The sequence below is a fragment of the Thermobia domestica genome, chromosome 7, assembly GCF_964235325.1.
Source record: "Thermobia domestica chromosome 7, izTheDome1.hap1.1, whole genome shotgun sequence".
Taxonomy (NCBI): domain Eukaryota; kingdom Metazoa; phylum Arthropoda; class Insecta; order Zygentoma; family Lepismatidae; genus Thermobia; species Thermobia domestica.
This window is the reverse complement of record NC_137460.1, coordinates 22832047-22855021: the sequence shown is the minus strand read 5'-3', so window position 1 is coordinate 22855021 and position 22975 is coordinate 22832047. Positions and strand designations below refer to the sequence as shown.

Below are 22975 nucleotides of genomic sequence, written 5' to 3'. Positions count from 1 at the left end.
GGACAATGATCAAATCTCCGGGGGGGTCTTCAGTATAGGGGGCTACGGTTCCCTTATGGGAAAAGGCAAAAATATGAAAATGCTTATAACTTCCGAATTTTCCGTCTATTTTAAAGAAATTATTGGCTTCATATTAAAGTCTTGGCTTCAAATGACAATTTCAGTCCGTGTGGACAATGATCAAATCTCGGAGGGCTCTTCGGTGTAGGGGTTTCGGCTTCTTTATGGGACAAGATTCACGTAGTTGATATTGCAAAATTGTTTTGTATATATAAGTGGAAACTTGCACCATTTGGTTAATTTTACCTCTTATGTTTTGCAGATTCATATTCCAAGCAATAGTTACTTCGCACAGCTAAAAGAAGGCACTTACTAGTTTCATTAAAATGAAATGTCTTTTATGAGAGGAGCAGACGAACGAACAGGCACCCAAACGTTGGTTGAGTCGTACGGTTGAAACTCGTTAAGCTCGCTTCAATTATTATTATTATTATTATTATTATTATTATTAATATTAATAATAATAATAATAATAAAGCATTGCAGGGACCTTTGGTGCAGGGGGTCCGTGGCTCGATTCCACTTCGTGCCAAGTGAAATTTGAGGTGGACAAATACCGTGTGCATGGGTATGTGTTTTCTTGAGATTTTCCATTTTCCTCCCACTTTCTTCATTTCACCATTTCATTCATCATCATTCTCCCTTAGCGTAGGTGCATAATCGTCCAACGTTAAACTAGATATTGCAATTTCAATAATAATAATAATAAAAATTAATTCAACTGAAAGGACTGTAATTTATGTGGACAGCAATTATCATAAATATGCAACCATTATAAAAACAATGCTTTGAGTAGAAAGATAATCCTTCCCAAGTGTTAACGAATGCGCACGAGATAAGACATGTCTCGAGAAAGAGACAAGACGCGCTTTGTGACATCCAAGATAATACGAGGCAAATGTTTTGGACACGAGATAGCTTGTAAAATGTCTCGTCTTGTCTAGAATGTCTCGAAAACAAAAGTCTAAGTTTTAAAATTATTTTTCAAGATCTATTCTCTCAGAAGTAGTTCTCTGCCTTAAAATTAATAACGACATTTGTGATTTTAAAAAAGATAAACAATGCCTAAAGTTAATAGTTAACTTTTCGAAAAGAAGCTTCATTAAGGGTGAACCTGAAAGATGTCCACAAACTTCGGGAGGTGATTCGTGACATCAAAAGGAGACAAATTGTCCTCTTGCAGTTTTCGAATTCAGCTTCGTTGTCGAGATACAGGGTTGCCAACTGGTCGTGTTTGAGAAACTCACTGGGGATAAATTCAAGTCCAAGAATAAACTACTACTCATATATTTTTCAGGTCAATTGACTTATACCATGTTGTAAGGTAAAATATTTATTTATGAAGTGTGTACAAAATTCGCCAGGGTCTTTTCTGTGAAAATCGTCGAGAAAAAGTCATCTCCAAGAATAAACTACCCCTCGTAAATTTTTCTAAGAGAAATATCTGATACTGCAATATAGGGTTGTTAATTAAATATTGATTAATGAAAAATAAAGAAAATTGTTAAAACCATTTTTGAGAAAATAGCGTTTTTCGATTTTCGGCTGTTTGTAAACCACACTTATTTTAGGTGGTAGGAAAAAATGGAAAAGCTCCTGTAAGAATACTAAGTAAACCCTAAGTTTAAAATTTGGTGTAGATAAGTTGAACGGTATGGCCTCTAGGCGAGTGCATATAAAAGTGTGCCGAACGGACGGACCGGAAGGACGGGTGTCGAAAAGTCACATTTTCGGTATGTAGACGCCATGAAACATGTAAATCCGTTGAAATCTGAATTTGATATTATTTTCACAATCACTATATTTTCTTCTCTCTTTTGTCGCTCGAAAAAGAAAAGCCTGAGTTTACCACAAAAAGCTAGGGAGTTTCTCAAAAAATATTCAATTACAGGGCCACCGCACTAAACTTTTTCAATTCAATTTCTTAACTGTGTTAGGCCGCAGTTGTTACTGAAGTGTGTATTTGGATAATACGAATAAAATACATCAAATACAAACACATCGAATGTCAGATTATCGAATAAAAAACTTCGATTGAAGAAAATCCATACTACAAAACTAACTCACACTTTGAGCACATTTTCATTAGACATATAATAGACCAATTAATGCAATCATTGTTTATGAAATATGAAAAAAATCAAATGAGTCACTTTGGGAAAGTCGTTCAAAAAGAACACGTCAGGAGTAACCTACCTCTTGTGAATTGTTTCGAACAATGAGTTAAGATATACTTTTGGTTATTAATGAAATATTTATTTGCAAAATTTGAACAAAATCGCCTGTCGTTCGAGAAAATTGTCGGGGGAAAAACCTTGACCCCAAAAATAAACTATCCGTTGTAATTGTTTTTCATAGAAATGACTTATACTAAAATATAGGGTTATTAATGAAATACTTATTTATGAATTATCAATAAAATTGTCCGAGTAATTTTTGAGAAAATCGTGAGGGAAAAATAACTCCCCGAAGAAACTCTCTCTTGAGGATTCTTTCAGGGTAAGCGAGTTATTCCATATTACTAGGTTTTTAATGAAATATTTATTTCTGAGTACGAACAAAATTGCTTGACTCATTTTTGAGAAAACCGTGGAGGAAAAACACACCCAAGAGTAAACTACCCCTCGCATATTTTTTCAGGACAAACGAGTTTTGCCATATTGTTCGGTTATTAACGAAATATTTATTTTTGAAATATGAATAAACTCTTTTGAGTCGTTTTTGAGAAAATCGCCCAGACAACACTCCACCAAGAATAAACTACCCCTCGCATTTTTTTAGGACAAACGAGTTGAGCCATATTGATAAGTTATTAATGAAATCTTTATTTATGAAATATGAACGAAAACATTTGAGTCCATTTTGAGAAAAACACTGAGAAAAAACTCACCCCCTTAGTATAAACTACCCCTTGTAGATTTTTCTCAGATAAATGCCTTATACCACAAAATAGGGTTGCTAATTAAATATTGATTTATAAAAAAAGAAAGAAAACAAGATCGTTAGAGCCAGTTATGAGAAAATATCTTTTTTTTATTTTCATCATACAGGAAACTACCCTTGTTTTGGGAGTAGGAGGGAAATAAAAAAACTATAGGAAATACTATGAAAATCTTAAACTAAAATTTGGTGCAGATAGGTTGAACATACCGTAAATTTTTCAACTAATTTACGGTATGTTCAAGTATGGCTTCTAGGCGAGGTATGGCTTCAGGTATGGCTTCTAGGCGAGTGCACAGAAAAGTGCAGCAAACGGACGGACGAACTAATGGACATGTATCGAAATATAACTTTTTCGGTGTTAGGGGCTATAATACGTGTAAATTCGTTGAAATCTCAAATTTGATTTTTTTTCGAACACCATACTTTCTTCTCATTTGTCACTTCAAAGTAAAAGGAACTCAGAACTACAGATAAAAGACACCTACTTTTACACATAGACATTTATTGATTTAAAACTGTTTTAGTTTGTGTCATTTCACTTCCAATTGAAAGGTTTTACAATGATTAACGGCATACCAATGACGAGACCGAAGTTTTCAGGAAGTAAATGCATTCAGAAGTCTAGACTGCATTACAGCCTGTTTTTATTTCTGCAATTGTTAACAGCTGTAATTTCGTCCAAACGCTACATGAAATAATTTTTGGTTGACGTCATTGTATTACTATTTTAGTATTGTTCTCTTCAGACTTGGTTGAAGTTTTGTCTTAACGGTTATACATTTTTTCTTTCTTATTTCATCGTTACACATAAGAACAAAATGTTATGGTGAGTGGATAGATTCGAACCTACGAACATTGAGTTTATATTCTTCCAACACTTTACCAATGGACCAAGCTTTGTCTTCACGTTAACGCCCGGTTACAGGGTTTACTACGATTTAAATAAAATGGCTGGCTGTTAGAATTCCCTGCTCACATATTTCGATAAATAATTTTCATTGCTTCGTAGATACGTAGAGCAATGTTTAGATACACATTTTAGGAGAGTGAATTTTGGTGTATATAATAATTTCATGCCAGGTAAAAGCTAGATAAGTTTTGATAAAATGTTTCATATGTAGTTCTCAATAATAAGCTTGCTGTTCGGAGTGAAGTTCCAAGGTTCAGCATTGCCTAGCAGTTTTTGCTATTAATATCCCTTCTAACAATATTGGCAGTGGACAAAAGTTAGCCCGTGTTGAAGCTTTTTGCTCCTAATTTAGTTATTTTACTTATTTAAGGAATATATTGAAAATTGTCAGCAGGCACGTATGCAGCAATTTATTTCGGGAGAAGTCCGACTTCAATATTAGGATAAATTATAATAAAATTTAAAAGATAATCCTTAAATTTAGGCTAAATTTACAGAGAAGTTGGGATTTCAGAGGGGAGTCCGGACCACCTGGACCCACCCCTAAATGCGTCCTTGTTTGTCAGTAACGTTTCTTCATTTTGAAACCCTCAAAAACTTCGGATATATAAAGGAAAACGAGTTATTTTCGATAAAATATCACTTCAGAAGACGCGACAGTTTTATTGCACATGGTGGTATCCCAAGTTCACAAGGGCAAGAATTCATTAATTTTGATATTCTGTCATTGTGCTCTATCGAAAGGTTAGGTTTGTAACATATTACTCCTACGAACAAGCATGACTGGCAGATAGGAATACTGAACACAACTCCAGAGAAATGCATGCTGAACTTACGTTTATAGCTACGCTTTGGTGATTTGCCCTCAAGGTCAATCGAGTGGTAATTCAGTTCCGTCTCTGTTCTTAAGCCATGTTCGTATTACTTCGAACAGTTTTGATAATGAAAAGCATGCCTCTTAATATAACAGACTTCTTTCGCGTAAGAAATCGAAACTCAGTTGGTCAGAGCAACTAGTCTGTAAGAATTAGGTTGTTAGTTAGTTAGGAGCCCAGTACGAGTAAGGGTTTTTATTACTATTGTTTTTATCTTTTTTATGTGAGGAAAAATCAAATTGTGACATCGCGATATCAAATGTATTTGATTAGGTAGCTTTGTCTTAGCTAAACTTTAAACATCAGTAACCATCGAAATTATTTCACCAACTGATCACTTACTGAACATTTCAAACACGTCAAACCAGTGGCATAACATGAAGGTTAACCTCTCCTCCGCAGTCCTTAGTTATGCGTCCGTACTTTCAAGGGCGGACTAAGGGCCGGGCGACTGCCCGGGGCGCCAGAGAAAGAGGGGCACCAAAACGAGCCTCAAAAAGTAAATTTTATAATGTGCTTTCTACTGACGTTTTTGGTTTATATTCTTGTAAAGTAGTGGCAATTATATGATCTTTTTCCATTTCACTATGGTAGAAGAGAGTTTCATAGTACTAAGGGGGCTGTATCGAAAAATTGAGAGATGGCATGTAGAATAAAGAGTGCCGGGAATTAAGTATTGTTTGTTTGTTTGCTTGAGTTTAGCGTTCCACGGTTATGCCTTAATGGGCAAGGGAGATGTGGATACTAATTATAGTGGAATCCGAACCACTTTTATCGTTCAACAGTAATCCACAGAAGGCAGGTGTGCTAGCCACTAGACCAGGGGGGGTGGAGTTGGTATTGTTTATAGCGGGCCATATTCTTTGTGAACTTTTCCTAGGTAATGGATTTCTTTTTGAAAATGGGTTTAAAACAGGGGCGTCATTTAGGGAGGGCAGGGAGGGGCATTTGCCCCCCGTGAGTTTGAGATGTATATAGATTTTATCATTAGAATAGTAGTAAATCAGTGAAAAACGCGAAATTTTACTTATATCAAGAGGTCTTCCCCCCCCCCAAAGCAAAATCTGAAATGACGCTCCTGGTTTAAACTATTAAAAACACTATGATAAAATGTAAAATATAGGCTACTACTAGGGGAAGGGCGCCAAAAAGTCACTTTGCCCGTGTGAAAATTTGGCCTGCTCCGCCCCTGCGTACTTTCTGTATATTTTTTGGCCATGCAGCTTGTGCGGTCCCCACGCCACATTGTTGCGGGGGCGCTATTTACGCCTACCCTTCGAACATAATTCAATAACTGTTTAAGAAATTCTACCATCAGCGTGAAAACGGGAATATATTTTTCTAATAGTTCCATAGAACTTTCACTCAGAATACCAGATGCAATTTTTCAGAGTGGGCTCTGGCTAAGTAGAAGGAAGATCTGTTTCCTAAGTAAGTTCCTTTCAGAAAGTTTGCTATTTCTTTAACAGTGATGTAAATAAATATACTTATCGTTATTAGCTCGACACCAAACCATCCTGGACAAATCCCTCTAGAACAATGATCGGCAAAAGTTATTCTGCATAATTTTATAAGCGACTCAAGGGTGAAACACTTGTTAACGAAAGCAATGTTGTGTATATACTGCCTTGTTTCTGACAAAATATAAAGTCTTTTGTAATCTTTAGACACTTTTCCTATTCTTTCTGTCACCCTTGGTTGTGTAAGGAAGCCTCGAACAAATAAAGAAGAGGTAATATTACAGATAAGGGGCGCTATAAATATATTAGGTATTTCTTTTGTTACCTAACCATAACGGCCTAGGGTCGTCTTCAGTAGAATAAAAAATGCTACGTGATATTACATTCACGAAGGAGGAAAGGATGCTCTAAATATATTTCTTATTCATTTTGTCTGCCCTGGTTCTCAGAAATTATATACCTTCTGTTGGAGGGTGCTGAAAAGAGAGGAGGGGAAATAAAACGTCATGCCCCCTCATATATTTTAAATTTTGTGACGTGGTTGCTCAAATTATTACTAAAGAAAGCTCTTTAAACTAAGATGTGTAAAGTTACAACATTATGTAAGGGTGGCATATTCATTAATAATAATAATAATAATAATAATAATAATAATAATAATAATAAATATGAATGTCTTTGGAGAGCCGAAATTATGTGAGACGAACAATGATATGTAGTGGTTTAAGATGGGTGGTCATAGAGGAGGAAAAACCAGGATTTTTCTCTCTCTGACTCTCTAACGTTAAGATTATGTGCTGAAGGTAAGTAGCATCATCATTCTACAACAGGTTGCTTTTACGTAGAATATCTATTACTTGAGCTCCCCTCCTTCGGGCAACTTTGCTTATGTAGTAAATTCAAAACAATTTCAATTTAAGACAAATATTTATAGAGAAAATTAAACATTTAATAGGGAAATCTGTTATCAAAATATCCAAACACGTAGATAGAAAACTATGTAGTGAGAAACATTGTGAAACTATAAAATTCTCCAAATTAGAATTAACATTTACTAGAAAACATTCGTTATGCATCAGTGAGCACAGGGGAAATAATTACGAATCTGTTTGCAAACAAAAATTAGACACTAATGCAAATGCGACGATATTTTCTCTCTCTCTCTCTCTTTTTTTTTTTTTTTGGTATCGTCATGAGTTTTACACATATGTTACAATTTGATTCTTTCCCAAATAAAAAATAAATAAAATAACCTTAGTGATAAAAATGATAACAGTACTTCCACGGGATTCGAACCGTCTACCTTCGGTATACAAACTCGTTGCTTTACCTAACTGAGCTATTTGCTCTCTTACGTAAGCTGAACCTGTTCTACAGTAAAGACGATTTTTCATTACGATTGGGCTAACAATTCTTCTTTTTCCATAGGTAATTTCCACTATTTGCACTATCTATACGTTAATACTTAGCATAGATTCATATATTTGGAGTTCGCTGATAATGCATATAATAAGACATACTAGAAATATTTCGTTAAAATTTTCGTTTGTAGATCTAATCCAGGCTTCTCTCAATGACATAGATGTCGCTGCTTCGTGTTGAACTGCAGAATTCCCTCGCGTTCTTGAAAATTTCCCACTTTAGCAGAGTTGGTAATTCTCGAGATTTCTGTCGATTTAATGTTTTTTGCTTCTAATTTCTTTATTTTAAGCTAATATCTAACACAAATATTAAAAACGGGTTTGTTATTAACCTGTCCTGCTGGGGAAACCTTCCGAAATTTCGAACATATAAAGAAAACGGAGATATTTTCAAAAAACTTCAAAATAAAGAGACGCGTCATTTATTTTGCTCACGGTAGTACATATGCCTAGTCAAAACAGTAGAACACTATATGATTATCACTCACCTCAAAATCATCTGTTAATTGCTGCAGAAGTTCATCTTCATTATTCAAGGTGGTATCCATGTCTGCAAAATAAATAAAACAACATTCATTAAATATATAATGTTATATTCTATTATATATACTATTAAATATAAAAAACTGTACTATGTAATTTGTAAATGAGGTTGTTTGTGTAATTTGATATAATAAGTCAAATTTACATTTAAAAAACAATTCTTTGCCTCCACTGAGAAAAGAACTCGGGATCACATACATCAAAGGCATGCATGCTAGCCATATAGTATAACAGATATATAGTCAGTGACAAAAGTTCTTTCCGTTTGATAAAATTAGTTTCGTAAATAACTTCAGAATGAAAGGACAATTTGAGAACAGTTTTCAGTAGATTAAAAAGAATGTAATTTTCTGAACATTCCAGCCATACTACCGTTATTCCCAAAATAAATTTTACCAAACGCAAAGACCTTTTGTTGCTGACTATAAGAAAAACAGATACTGTGTCAGGGTTTTCTTTCTCTTTTATTTATTTCTTTTTAATGGGCCACATTGAAATTCTGATATTAATTTCGGCCTTCACCATTCCCATAGCAGCCCATTGCTCTCCCTTTTATTACTTTCAGACAACTAAAGGAGAAAAAAAGTATGGTAATTGTGAAAAAAAAAATCGAATTCGAGATTTCAAAAGACTTACACGTTTCGCAGTGCATACATATTAAAAAAAGTGATTTTTCGACATCTGTCCTTCTGTTCGTCCTGATATACATTCGCCTACAGGCCATGCTGTTCAACGTACCAAGACCAAATTTTAAACTTAAGAGGCCTTATGCAGAGTCGTTCTGACGCGTTATTAGTGTCATACTAAAGAGGCCGACTAACATATGTTTCCTGCAGTAGTCAGGCCTTTAGTATGATGCTAATCATACATCAAAACGACTCTGCATAAGGCTCAAGGTTTCTATGTGATCCTCCAGAGGACTTTCAAATTATCTTCCTATCTCTAAAAATAAGGGTAGTTGATTGAAAGGTGAAAATCAAAATCAGCAATTTTCTCAAAAATGGCTAACGATTTTGTTTCATAAATCTATTTTTCAATAACAACCCCATGCTGTGGCATAAGTGATTTCTCTGGGAAAAATCGAGAAGAGGTAGTTTAGTTTTGGACATGAGTTTTTCCGGACAATTTTCTCAAAAATCACTCACGTTAAAGAGTTAACACAGACGAAACCTACTCTTAAGACGCTGAATGGACTCCAAAAAACAGCTTTTCGCTTTCATATCGTTTTTGCTCTGATACTTGTCAACAGTCAGACGGACATGGTTGTTCCATAATACATACTTCCCTTACTTACGCATAGCAGATTGGAAGCCCAAAATGAAAATATCTTGGCACAAAAGTTGGAAAAGGAACAATACCAAATTAGAACAAAAATAAATTGATAATAGTACAAAAAAATTAACATATTCATTCATAAACAAGAGTCGAGTGGGAAAAACAGACAGAATAGTTCTTTTACAGCCGGAAACTAACAATACCCACATATCAACTTCAGTTCACAGAAATACTTCACTTACTAATTTACTGACTGTATTAATGACTACTTAATGTCGTGGCAGTCTGTTCCGGAATGGACGGTAATTCTTTCGTTCTCACACCTACAGTACATTTCAAAACAGAACTAATGATAGCAATTTCGGACAGTTTATGTTACCATTAAGCAACTTCTTAAAGAACAACAAGCTTACGTAATCTCCCGCTTTTTAAGCGATTTTAAACCAAAAAGAGCACAATATACATTATAGTGGCTTGCATTATATGGAATTGATAATAAATTATACGCCCACTTTAAGAAAGATATTTGAAACGGGTTATATGTATTTTGACGCGAGAACTTCTTAATTGTATTAACAGTATTTCTTCAAGCTTTGTTATGGACTAATGGAAATACTGCCATTTCTGAGCGCAATAGTACGATTAGTAGAACTGACAGACAGAATGTGTTACCCACAAAAACCACCAAGACCACAGATATACAATCTTGTAGAGGTTCATTATTTATAGTACATATATTACGGGTTTGCTTCCGTGAGACGACGATGAAGGAAGATTTTGTTATATGTAGGGAAAGCTGCCAAAGTTTATACGAATTGAATGTCATGAGTCAATTCGTGTTCTACAAAGCCAGAAATGATGACATTGTTGTTACAAGTACCATAATAAGTGTTTAATGCTTGGGCTGAAAGTGCTTTGCTAATGTGGAACTAGTTTATGCAAGCAATTAGAAGAAGTAATTATTGTTATTTTCCGGTTCACTAATCTCAACCCCAAACTATCGTACAAGATCTCTAATGTCTAACAAAACAAAAACAATGCTTTATAGAAGTCTGAGTGTCTTTAATAAACACTCAGGAAAATGTTATACAGGGCGTTACAAAAATGTGTCATAATATTTTGGAAACAGAGTCCTCACATCAAAATAAGAAAAAAAAAGTTCATATGGACCTGTGCTAAAAAGTGGATAGTTTCGGAGTTATAGGGTGCCGAAAACGTGAAACAAATTAACTTTTAAAGTTCACAGCTCCACTATTATGGGATCTATCATGGTCTGGTCAAAGTATCACTGAGTAACTGGTATGTTTAAGAATGCCCCAGTACTTGCACACCAATTTTTTAGAGGGATAGATGGAGAGTGCTCAAGTACTCCAAAGCAAGTTTTTTTTTTCTTATTTTGATGTGTGAAACTATTCCCAAAATACTTTGACAAATTTTTTTTTTTGTAATACCCTGTACAAAACTGGGCAGAACACATTCCCTCATTATTGGTCCATTTCAACTGCAAACAGTTGAGAGAATTTCAAATTCTCGGAAAAAAAGACCATATTCGACAAAATTATATATTTTACAAAAGTTATTTTTTTTTTAATTTAAATCTTTAGGAACTAGAGTCAAGTGAGTCCTGACATTTGATTGACTTCAGCTGCAAGAGCGGGAATTAAGTGAAAACTTCAGTAAGTACATGCATCATAGTGTTAAAAATCGAATAATATTTAAAGAAGTTATCATAAGAACACACTTTTTAAAACCTCAAGGGGGGAGGGGGAGTTCACTCTATCTCGTTTGATTTTAAATCCAAATAGTGGGAATGTTGTGAAACCTCAACAAGTATGTCATATTTCATGAAAATCTAATATTTTTACAAAAAATAACTTACAAGGTGTTAGATATATTTTTTAATACACGATAACACACTGAGCAAGGCTGAGAGATATGTAAAAAAAAAAAAAAAAAAAAAAATCATCACAGCCTTGCTCAGTGTGTTATCGTGTATTAGTACAAAATGGAAACAAGGCCTAATGGAATAGTCATATATATATATTTTTTTTTTTAATATGGGGCAACCGGGGAGCAATGCATACTACATTAGGGGGCTAAACTCATCGCTCATTCTTGACTGATTTTCATCCCAAACACAAAGTATTACAAAATATACGTAATACTGCATCAAAACCGAATGAATTTATATAAATTGTCATGGAAGTCTAAAATAAATAAAATAAATAAAAAAAATCGCGGTGGTGGTGGTAATACCATTACTTTATTCTTCACTGATTTCACAGCTCCATGGAGTAAAGCCTTGAAGAAAATGTACGACATATCACACGAAAACTGAACAATTGTAACAGAAATTATCGCGCCCACATGACAGGGCTGAATTCACCGCTCACACTTAACTGATTTTAATTTGACGCACTGAGGATAACGGGAACAAATGAGAGAAAAGAGGACTTCAGCTGGTAATTCTATATTTTGACTTCTTTTCTGAATTTGACTACAATTTTATTTTTGACTATATTTCAAACTTTGTATAATCTGTTTCTTTTTATTCAATTTCTTCTCCAGTTACAACTGCTAAAAAAGACCTCTGCTTAATTTAGGAAGAATTAATTAAGAACAACATTGAAATTTTGGGGAAGACAAAAATCAACGTTGATTGAAATATGAAAAGCCGTAGCAGAACGTAAAGGCACAGTATTTTGCAACAATGCTGTTGGCGAAAGTGGTAATTATCTATCTATTTTTATTTTTTTAAAAAAGAGAATACTTTGGCCAACCAACATCCGCAAGAAAAATTACATAGCTTCCATCTTTCGATCTGAAAGTACAGTGGTTTTCAACATGCTTCGAGTCCAAACACTGTCAGTAGGCAATGTGATTATTTTAAAATAAAAAATCTTTTTTATTGTTTGTCATAATAATATTTGCAAACGAGTTTGCTACTCGATTACCGTGGGTCACCTTCTCGCAACTGATCTTTCATATGAAGCCTCCTCGAACAACTACCACCACGTCAAACGTCAACGATCTAACTCAAGGTCAACTTAAGCAAATAATACGACCACTTTTTTTCTTTTTTTAAAGTAAAGAAGCAAAACTCCGACTCTCTTGGAGGTAACAGCATTCATACTTCATTATCTGATCTCAATGCAAGAGAGCAAAACAAGTAGCAGCGAAACGTGTACACCATGTGAAGGAGTTTGGTTCGTATGGCGTGATATTTTCTCAATTAATATTGAAGCCGGAAGTGGCAGATTTCTACACTTCCGGTTCTAGTATAAAAATTAGAGTGGAAATGGAATATATTCTTCGGACGTTCTTATTAACTCCATAACAGCGCTTCTCGATTTTATCGTTTTTACTCTCCAGCAATCGATGTTAAAACAGGAAGTGGTTGATTTCTGTAACTTCCGGTTTGAATAGAGGGTTAAGAGAGAAGACAGTATCTATTCTTAGAACGCTAAATCGATTCCAATAAAACTGTTCCTCGCTATCTCTTATTATGTTTGTTCTGTAGTTTAAGGGTCTTCAATACAGCGAAATTAAACTACCGCTAATTTTAGAATTTTTCTGTAATATCTTCAAAACAAATAAAAATATTCGAAAAGCAGAAACGTAATGAACTAGACAATACGATTTTGCATGTGATACCGTTATCACATTTCACCTATCTGCTTTTGGTATGCCGCTATTTACAGAACCCGTAAAAAATGCTAAATCTATCTACAGTTACAAACCGAAAGCAGATAGATGAATTGTGATAACGGTATTACATGTAAAATCGTATTGTCTAGTTCATTACGTTTCTGCTTTTCGAATATTTTTATTAGTTTTGAAGATATTACAGAAAAACTCTAAAATTAGCGGTAGTTTAATTTCGCTGTAGTGAAGACCCTTAAGTTGATTTCTACCACTTCCAGTTTTAACGTTAGTTAAAGAGTTAAGGATGGACATGAAATATATTCTTGGGACGTTTTATCGATTGCAGGGAACCACTTCTAGCTTTTTGCTCTATAGCGATGGACGTTAAAACCGGAAATGGTTGATTTCTACTTCTGGTGGGGCACAGTGGCTCAGTGGTAGGGTGTTTACCAGTGGTGCGTAAGGTCCCTGATTTGATTCCCAGACTAGTAAGTCTGTGGTGAACAACATCGTATCTGTGGGCTTTCTCGAGGTATTCCCGTTTCCTCTCACTTTCTCATTCCACCAATTCTTTCATAATTATTCACTTGCCCTAATCATCCGTCTCCCTTAGTATAACGGGCATAATCGTGGGACGTTAAACTGAATTATTTCATTTTTTCTACTATTTCTGGTAGATGGAGACCTTCATCAACGAATGCGATTCCTAATTTTTGATACTCTTCATCCTACCCAAAATTGGTGATCATGAAGTTGTTCCTGAGATTTTTTGTCCCCCGGACGGACGGACGGACACACACACAGACACAGAATATATACATAAGCGACATTTTGTTGGTAAAGGAAGTTTGGTGCATTGAAGAAAATAAATTCTCGAGTTAGAACTCCATAATCATAGATATAAAACAGCTTGGATCCTACCGCCTTCTTAGTACTTTCTGGGGCCACGGTGGCTTAGTGGTAGAGCGTTCACCTCTGTGCGTGGGGTCCTAGTTCGATTCCAGCTCGCGTCAAGTGGACTTTGTGGTGGACATACACCATGTACGTGGGTTTTCTCAGGGTTCTTTCGTTACCTCCTACTTTATTCATGACACCATTGCATTCACTTTTCATCATTACCATCTCCTTTAGCTTACCCTGCATACTCGTGGGACGTAACACTGAAATATTTCATTTTATTGCTTAGTACTTTCTCATATGACGAGAAGAAACTAATTCGACCTACAATTTACTTGATTTAATATTGTATAAAGCGTTCCCAGATAATATGGGTAGCACGCTCGTCTTCTATGTACGTAGTCTAGGATGCAATTTTCGATCAAAGAGGAATTAAGATTCTTCGGTGTCGACACACCATAGTTGTTTGTTCATTCGGAGTTTTATGTGGAATCCGGGTGGGTTTAACGTCAATCCAAAAGATAGATGAGGGAAAAATTAAATTAAAAATATTACGGAACTGTGGATAGGAATGATAAAAGTGGTCACCTCTACTGTAAAGGGTTTCTGACTTGGCCCTATCCTAGTACACATGACAGTGAGGGACAATATTGTGTTTTTGAATTTGACTATTGTCCTGTTTTTGACAATATTTTCAACTTTGTTTAATCTCTTTCTTCTTTTCGTATTCAAGTTTCTTTCTCCAGTTAGAACTGCTCTGCTCAATTTAGGAACAATTAATTAGGAAGAACTGAAATTTTTGGAAAGATGAAAATTAAAGTTCCTTGACAAGCTGTAGCAGAACATAACGGTGAATATATAGTATTAGTTATCGCAATAGGATCCCAAACAGCTTAATAATATGTTATAGTGCGTCCAGTAAGAGAACGTCTCTGACAGCTCGCAGTGACATTACCACTACTCGCGTGTCAAGGTTTTTTTCGGTGCAACTATAGTGGCAATTTAATTAATGGTATAAGACAGAGTGATCGAGGTTGGTAACACTGGTATCAAAGTAGGGGCTGCAATGTCCCACCGCATTTGGTAAGAAACGTCAGAGACCATCTCTTGTTGGCCGTGCTATAGCTCCTTAAACTTTTGGTGCCATACGCTGCAGAAAGGGGTACTGGCTCTGAATTTTCCACAACATTACTTCTGGCTATCTAGGTCAGAAACTGCTGGCTCCTAATTATGTTGTTATGTCGAGTCAATGTCTAAAATTCTGTGCCACAACTGGGAATGTAACTCGGGACTACGCAGATCGACTTCACAACTGTAATACAGGGTAATTCAAAGAAACGATGAATTCTGAAAATTAAATAATTTCATGAAAAAATTTTAAAAAAAATTCTCTCATTTAATAGAAAAATAATGTCATTTTAGAATACATACAGTACAATTTATTTATTTATTTATTTTTTTGAGATGACATCTTGCAGATGAGCTTATCTGCGCAAATAGTCCTGAAGTCTCCTCGTTACATGGTTCATGGCTTGACGTAACATTTCAACTGGAATTTCAGCAATTGCTTCTCGGATTTTGACTTTCAATTCTTCCATTGTAGCAGGTCGACTAAGGAACACTTTGCTTTTAAGATGACCCCACAAATAGAAATCACAAGCAGACGAATCAAGAAGATTTGGAAGGCTATTGAATGTCACAATTTTTCGAAATTAAACGTTCCCGGAACAATTGGCATATAGCAGTCATCGATATTCGTACTGTATGGGACGTTGATCCATCTTGTTGAAATCAGGTCGTGTCAACAATGTGTGGAAATCTCAGTAGTTGTTGCACAACAAAAGTTTCTAAGCATTCGATGTGACTAATCGCATGGCCATTCTCGTCCCTTAAAAAAAAAAAAAAAAAAAAAAAAAAAAAAAAAAAAAAAAAAAAAAAAAAAGCATGATGACATAGCACACCACACAGTAACTTTGTTGCTGTGCAATGGACGTTGGTGTAGCTCCATAGGATTGTCCTGTGTCCAATATCAAAATTTTTGTCTAAACCGCTTTGATCGTGAAAGCACATTGCGCACGACTCCAAGTATTCATGATAACCAGGGCCCGGATCTTGTTGACCTAAAAAATTTTAAAAAGTGACCTATAAAATGACACTAAAATTCCTGTAAAATGACCCTAAAAATCACAAAAATTGACCTTAAAACTTACGTTTTCTCAAACTTTTATTTCATTAAACATTGATATTTTTAATATCCATTGGATTTGTAATTAACATTTCTCACTCATATTCAAAAAGTTTTGTTTCAGTTAGTTGCAGTCCATTGATCAGTCCATTGTACGGCATTGTAAGTATTGAAAGCGTCAGTTCACTCCCGAGTTGAAACTAGGAAGCACTCTTAAACAATAAAACTTAGCAAGTTTAGACTACATGAAAATAATAGATAAAAACACGTTTAAAGCCCTTGTACGCCTTCTAATGCATTTTTAGTTATTCACGTGATCACATTCTTTGTGGTCAATAACCCAAAACTATCTGTTTGGCCACCTACCAACCCCCGCCTTTCGTTAACCAGCTACAGTTTAGTTTTCATTAGCTTTTTAAGAATGCAGTTTTTCCACTCCAATAGTCAGGAAGTAAGAAAAGAGATTATTCAACTTCGTCTTTTCCACATCCGTAAACCGTGTTCATTTAAAGATTTCCTTATGTAGAAAAAAAGAATAAAAAGATTATAAGTGACCTAAAAGTTACCTTAAAATATTAAAAAATGACCTGAAATTTCAAAACAGCAAAAAGAGACCAAAAGTTGATCCTAAAAATCTATATTTTTAGAACCTAGAGTTGATGGATAACGTTTTTACTTGAACTTGCCTTCTCCTATGCGTAACAGAAGAAAGTTGACTTGTCAACAAGATCCGGGCCCTGATGATAACTAAATGGCAGGGTATCGCTGACAGGTTACCGTATACGTTATTCAGTTACAAAAACGCCCACTGTTGCCAACACAACTTTCAAAATTTCCCCTTTCTTTCAATCACCCTGTAATCACCCATTTTTCTTAAAATCAACTCATTAAGCTGGGAAGAGAGAATAACAATCTGAATGACTGAATGGTTGATACACTGTGTAGTGAAGTACGGTAGGTAAAAAGTATTTCAGGAAAATATATGTTACAAGGAAGAAGAAAAAGAAATGTTGAATTTATTTAAAAAACAAAAACAACTGATAGTTACTTTTGTTATTGATTCCATTATTATCAGTGGCGTAGCACACTTTTGCGCCCGCCCCCCCCCGCAAAGTATAGAGGAGGGGCCCTAGTTGTAAAGTCGATAGAAGTAAGATTGAAGTTCTACTTCTTTAAACCTTTATTCATCGCAAGATTTCGGGGCCCCCTATACCTCGCCCCCCCGCACTGCGGGGGTTGCGGGGGCAGCTGCTACGCCACTGGTTATTATGTAATGTATATGAAGTTGGTGAAAAAGGAAAGTTAATTAGCTGTTGACGTAAGGTAAGAAGAAAACCCTCGATATAGGGTGATTGTATAATAGGGGTAAAAGTTAAAAAGAATTCAAAATAAAGTATAAAAATAAAAAGTAATTACGATTATATTGGAATGCTGACTTTAGTATATGAATTACTGGTCTGGTAGTTGAGTGGTAGACAATAGATCACTGTCATAAGATATTTTAGTTTAACAGACTGGAATAGGAATCTGAGCCCGGAACTCACTGATTATAAGGTTAGAAAGATGAAGTTTTATATTTTTTTAGGTCAATTAACACACATTATATAGTCATAATAAGAAAAAAATATCACATAACTAAAATACCACATATTGTGATAACACTATATGACCTTCAATATAAATATATAACTAGAATGGTAATGAATTCAAACAACTATTTAATCTATATTTGTAAATTAGCACATTCGAACAATAACCGGTAGCTTGTCTGATAACGCTTCTCTGTATGAAACATACATTCTGTAAAAAGCAAGCGTTTTTGTTTGGTTTCGTTTAATTTGCTTTATTGGGACTTCGACTATCTCTATGTTTTAGCTCACTGATTTATACGCGAAAGTATGTCTGAATTGCTTTTCAAAATGAATTTGCATTACTGTATGTATAAAAAAAATAATATTACGATTTTTAAATGAAATTTGACATAAAACCAAGTAACTTACTTTCACGAAGTAAGGAAAACTTAAGTACAAGATATTTGAAGAAGAAATGAGGAAAGTCATAATAGGACTGATATTCCAGTCTATTTAGAAGAAAACTCCCCCTATCTAAATGAATGATTTAAAAAAGAAAGAAAAGTGCACGTACTTATCACTCTTTAACTTTAAAAATGAATACGTGAGGTCCATGGTTCGATCCCAGCTTGTGATAAGTGAACTTTGTGGTGGACAAACATTATGTGCATAGGCTTTATCTGATTTTCCATTTTCTTCCACTTTTTTCATTATCACCACCACCACCGTAGTCCTTAGTCTTGGAGTATAATCGTGGGACGTTAAACTAGAATGCATGTTAGTGAGAAACTAATTTATAAGTATCAATTCTTACCAAGGAAGATATCAGCTACAGTTTTTACTTGAAGTACAATCCTGGCATTTCTTTTGTGTGTAGATTAGGGATGTGCACGAGACGAGTCGAGACAGAATTTTCCTGACAAAATTCGAGTCGAGACACAGTTCTTCCAATAGAGAAGAATACATTTTTCGAGTCGAGACATTACTTTTACAGCACATTTTCGAGACGAGACAGTCTCAAATCTTGTCTCGTGCGCATCCCTAGTGAAGATACAGATTCTAAATAGAATAGAGCTCCAGCTTGAAGTAGGATTTACGGCCAGTGGTAGAAATATTCAATAAACACTTGTCTTTTTCTACTTGCGAGTCACGCGAAGTCTTATAGAGGGGCTACTATGTTCATCTGTCAACAGGTAACAGAGTAAAAATGGTAACATATAGCTAAAAACGGTTTTTGAATCAATTTAGAGTAGCGTTTCTCAATCTTTTTTTTTTTTTTTTCCTTTGGGGCATACCAAAGTGTTTCAAACTTTCGCGATACCCCTGCATGTGATTTTTCCTAGATGAAAAAACAACAACATAAAAATAGATTTTAAAAAAATATGGAACGACTATGACATATAAATCTCTCACGCAAATTACGACTATGACATATAAATCTCTCACGCAAATTACGTAAGTCTCTTGAATAGAAACATATTAACATAAAAGAAACTTTAGACTCTTAAGCAGGAATATGAGAAGGAGATATTACCATCAGAAACGTAAGAAGACATCAAACTTAAAACTAGTGAGATATTTATCCTTGGCGATTTCTGCAAAGCATAACCATACGTGGACGAACTCTTGACAGACACACTCTCATGTCCAGTGTTTCTTTCTGAAGAAAAAATGAACAGCGTTAAAAGCAAACTTTCCAGCTTTGAACTTGGAAGAGAAGTGTGAAATCAAGTCGACTGCCTCAGAATTTTTTTTCTTCTTCTAAAGATAATTTCTTTGCGGAAGATTTTAGAAGACATTAAAAATTTCGCAACATACCTGATGTGCATTCGCGACACAGCGGCTCAGAAACGCTGATTTAGTGTCCCAAAAATGTCTCCGACCCCTCTACTAAAACCAGAAGTTCTAGAAATTGTAGATAACTGTTTCGGAAGACATAGAAATTTAGATAACGGTTTTAACGCTAGATCTTCACTGAAAGAAAACGCAAGAAACTGCTTTTTGATTTATATTCAACACCCCAAGAGTAGGTTCCACCCCCGTTATTCGCTTATTCAAACCGAAAGCAGTAATATATATATATATATATATATATATATATATATATATATATATATATATATATATATCATTTGTGGTTAGCATAATGGACCCCTTTAAAGGTCTTCACTACACTGAAATTAAACTACCGCTAATTTTAGTGTTTTTCTGTAATATCTTCAAAACAAATAAAAATATTCGAAAAGCGGAAACGTACTGAACTAGACAATATGATTTTGCATGTGATACCGTTATCACAACTCATCCATCTGCTTTCGATTTGCAACTGTAGATAGATTTAGTATTTTTTGCGGATTCTGCAAATAGCGGCATACCAAAAGCAGATAGGTGAATTATAGTAAAGGTATCACATGCAAAATCGTATTGTCTAGTTCACTACGTTTCTGCTTTTCGAATATTTTTATTCATTTTCAAGATATTACAGAAAAACTCTAAAATTAATTAGCGGTAGTTTAATTTCGCTCTAGTGAAAGCCCTTAACAGTGGTGGATCTAGAAGATAAAAACTGAGGGGGGGGGGAAGAACACAGACTATGATGTATATGATGAGTTTACTATACACCACTGGCGCAAATCCCGGGGGAATGAAGGAGACATGTTCCCCTCAATCTTGGAACTGGGGGGGACTGCCCCCAACAATCCGATTTGAAATGTGTTTTCTGGGAAGAAATGTGATAATTTGTGTCCAACTGCTACTTCATCTACATCGTCTGATATTATAATATACAACAGATTTATCTCAGAAATCAGATTCATCTACCGTAATAAGTCTCGTCTCCCCTTACCCCAAAATAAGCCTCAAATCTGCCCACCCCCAATGTTGAAGACAACTCTGCTCTCCAGATCCTCCAGAGCATTGCTTTTCAACTTTATAAATATTTTGAACATCGCTTAAATATATATATGGGAACGGTCACCCGTCCTCTCCCAATGTTGAAGTCAGAATTGCGCCGCTGCTATGAACTTTTAAAAATACGTAAATAATAGTTTAAATTATTTTTGTCACTGAAAAAAAAAAACTGAGGGAGCCTAAGTCTTCTGGCCCCAGGCTAGAGCCGCCACTGTCCTTTAGTTTCATAATGTGAAACGAATTATTACTATTATTTAGAGAAGGATGTTAAAGGTAGAACGATCGATGGATACCCCAGCCAGGTATGTTTGCATTACTCTCGCTCACTTCCACTCTTTAATAATAAAAGAAAATTGTAATCGATATAGATTATAATTTTATTATCAGTATTACAGCATTATATAAGAGCAGTGCGTGGTGAAAATGATTACATCATAGCCACGCCTGCTGAAACATAATGAGACCAGCGAAGTGTGTTGTGTTAGTGTGAGTTGTACTGTAATTGTTAATTCCTACTGATACGGTGATGGAAGTGTTCTTGTACGGAACATGATAAGGGCGCCTGATCACACAATGTATAACAGTTATTCAGCTGAGAATAAAACAAGTGCAAAATCACATTGACCTATGAGAGATTAGTTTTAAAGAAAAATAAAAAAAATAAATAACAGATTAGATTATTAAAACAGTTCATTTAAGACTGATAACTACCGATGCTTTAAAAAATGTTGGAAGTATTTTTTCCTTAACAATAATTTTACCTTCCACTAACTTCTTAAGGAACTCAGAGATCCATCACACACACAAAAAAAGCCACATGGATCTTAACCCCCTTTCTTTGTTTATTGAAATTTAATGTCCTTTTTCAGCACTGAAACTATATTGGACAGGTACTTACAGTTTAAGCTGGAATCCTAATCACCGTAAAGCGTTCAATACTAGGGATGGCCAGACCGGTTTTCCGGATCCAGGTCTAGAACCGGTTCTTCGGATCCAGGTCTAAACCGGTTCTTCGGATCCAGGTCTAGAACCAGTTCTTCGGATCCAGGTCTAGAACCGGTTCTGAAAACCGGATCTCTGAGAACCGGTTCCGCCGGAACCGGAACTTTGTGGCCATCCCTATTCAATACTTTTCCACTGAAAATCAAAATCAAATCCAGGACCTCGTGCACCAAAGGCTTACGTACACTAGCCTCTGGACTGGGGGAAAGAATATTATGCTCTGCAGGCTTGCCAAGTATATGATCATTTACCACCATATACGACAATTTAAGCCTTAACACTACGATAATGCCCTTGCGATAATACGTGACTACACGATAATTTTAGAATGCACGCTATTTTCTAAGTTTTTGAATGTGCAAATGAAGTGTGGTTTTTAACAGTTATTCAGGCTAAAATAAATCAATAACAATTTGAGAATTGGTAAATGGCAACCCTGCTTCCATTATTTAAATTCAATTACGTTTACGAGGGAATAGAAATACTATTCTTGTTTAGTGTAATGTTAATAAGGATTTAAAAAGTGGTGGGGACAGTGACGTCGATTTGGAGTTCGAAACTGAAGATTACTACCTACAATTTATTATATGTCATTGCTATTATTACTAACAATATACGTGTTCCTACAATCTTCACGTGTATAGAAAATTGATCATTTTGTTCTCTAAGATTGGCAACTCTGATGCTCTGTCAAACCAATCCAACATCCTACTTGCCGAAGATTGGACTTCCCTCATCTCTTTCTTTCATTTGAAAAAGAAAATGAAATCTTTAAGGTTTACGTCCCGCGATTATGCCGATTAAGCTAAAGGAGACGGTGATGATGAGAGATGAATGAAATGGTGGAATGATGAAAGTGGGAGGAAACGGGAGAACCCCGAGAAAACCCACGAGCACGGTGTTTGTCCGCCACAAAGTCCACACTGCGCGAGCTGGGATCGAACCAGGGACCCCAAGAACCAGAGGTGAACGCTCTACCACTGAGCCACCGCGTCCCCCCTTTTCTTTCATTTGATATCTCACATAAAATTTCTGATTCGATTTCCGCTGGGGTATCTTAAAATTTTTTCGCATCGTGGTGGTTTGGACTCCACCTTAAACTGTAGATCTCTGTTTCATACAGCCTCGGTGTTGAAAAAGGAGAATAAACTAACACAAAAACAAACCAACTACACATAAAATTCAAATCCAAGATTCTTACACTAGAGCTTCCACCATGTAGGCACCTAGAATATAGCATAATACCATTATCATCCTTACGATTTTCACTGCACAGTA

General features: G+C 35.3%; 1 protein-coding gene across 3 annotated transcripts in view; it reads right to left on the bottom strand.

The window, feature by feature from the left end:
- The window catches only part of Atf6 (bZIP_ATF6 domain-containing protein ATf6), a 111879-nt gene that overhangs the window by 45410 nt on the left and 43494 nt on the right, over positions 1-22975 (bottom strand). For all 3 annotated transcript variants that reach the window (XM_081764222.1, XM_081764224.1, XM_081764225.1), the window contains exon 2: positions 8158-8219. In XM_081764222.1, coding sequence (XP_081620348.1) covers positions 8158-8219 — 62 coding nt within the window. The remainder of the gene's footprint in view (positions 1-8157; positions 8220-22975) is intronic.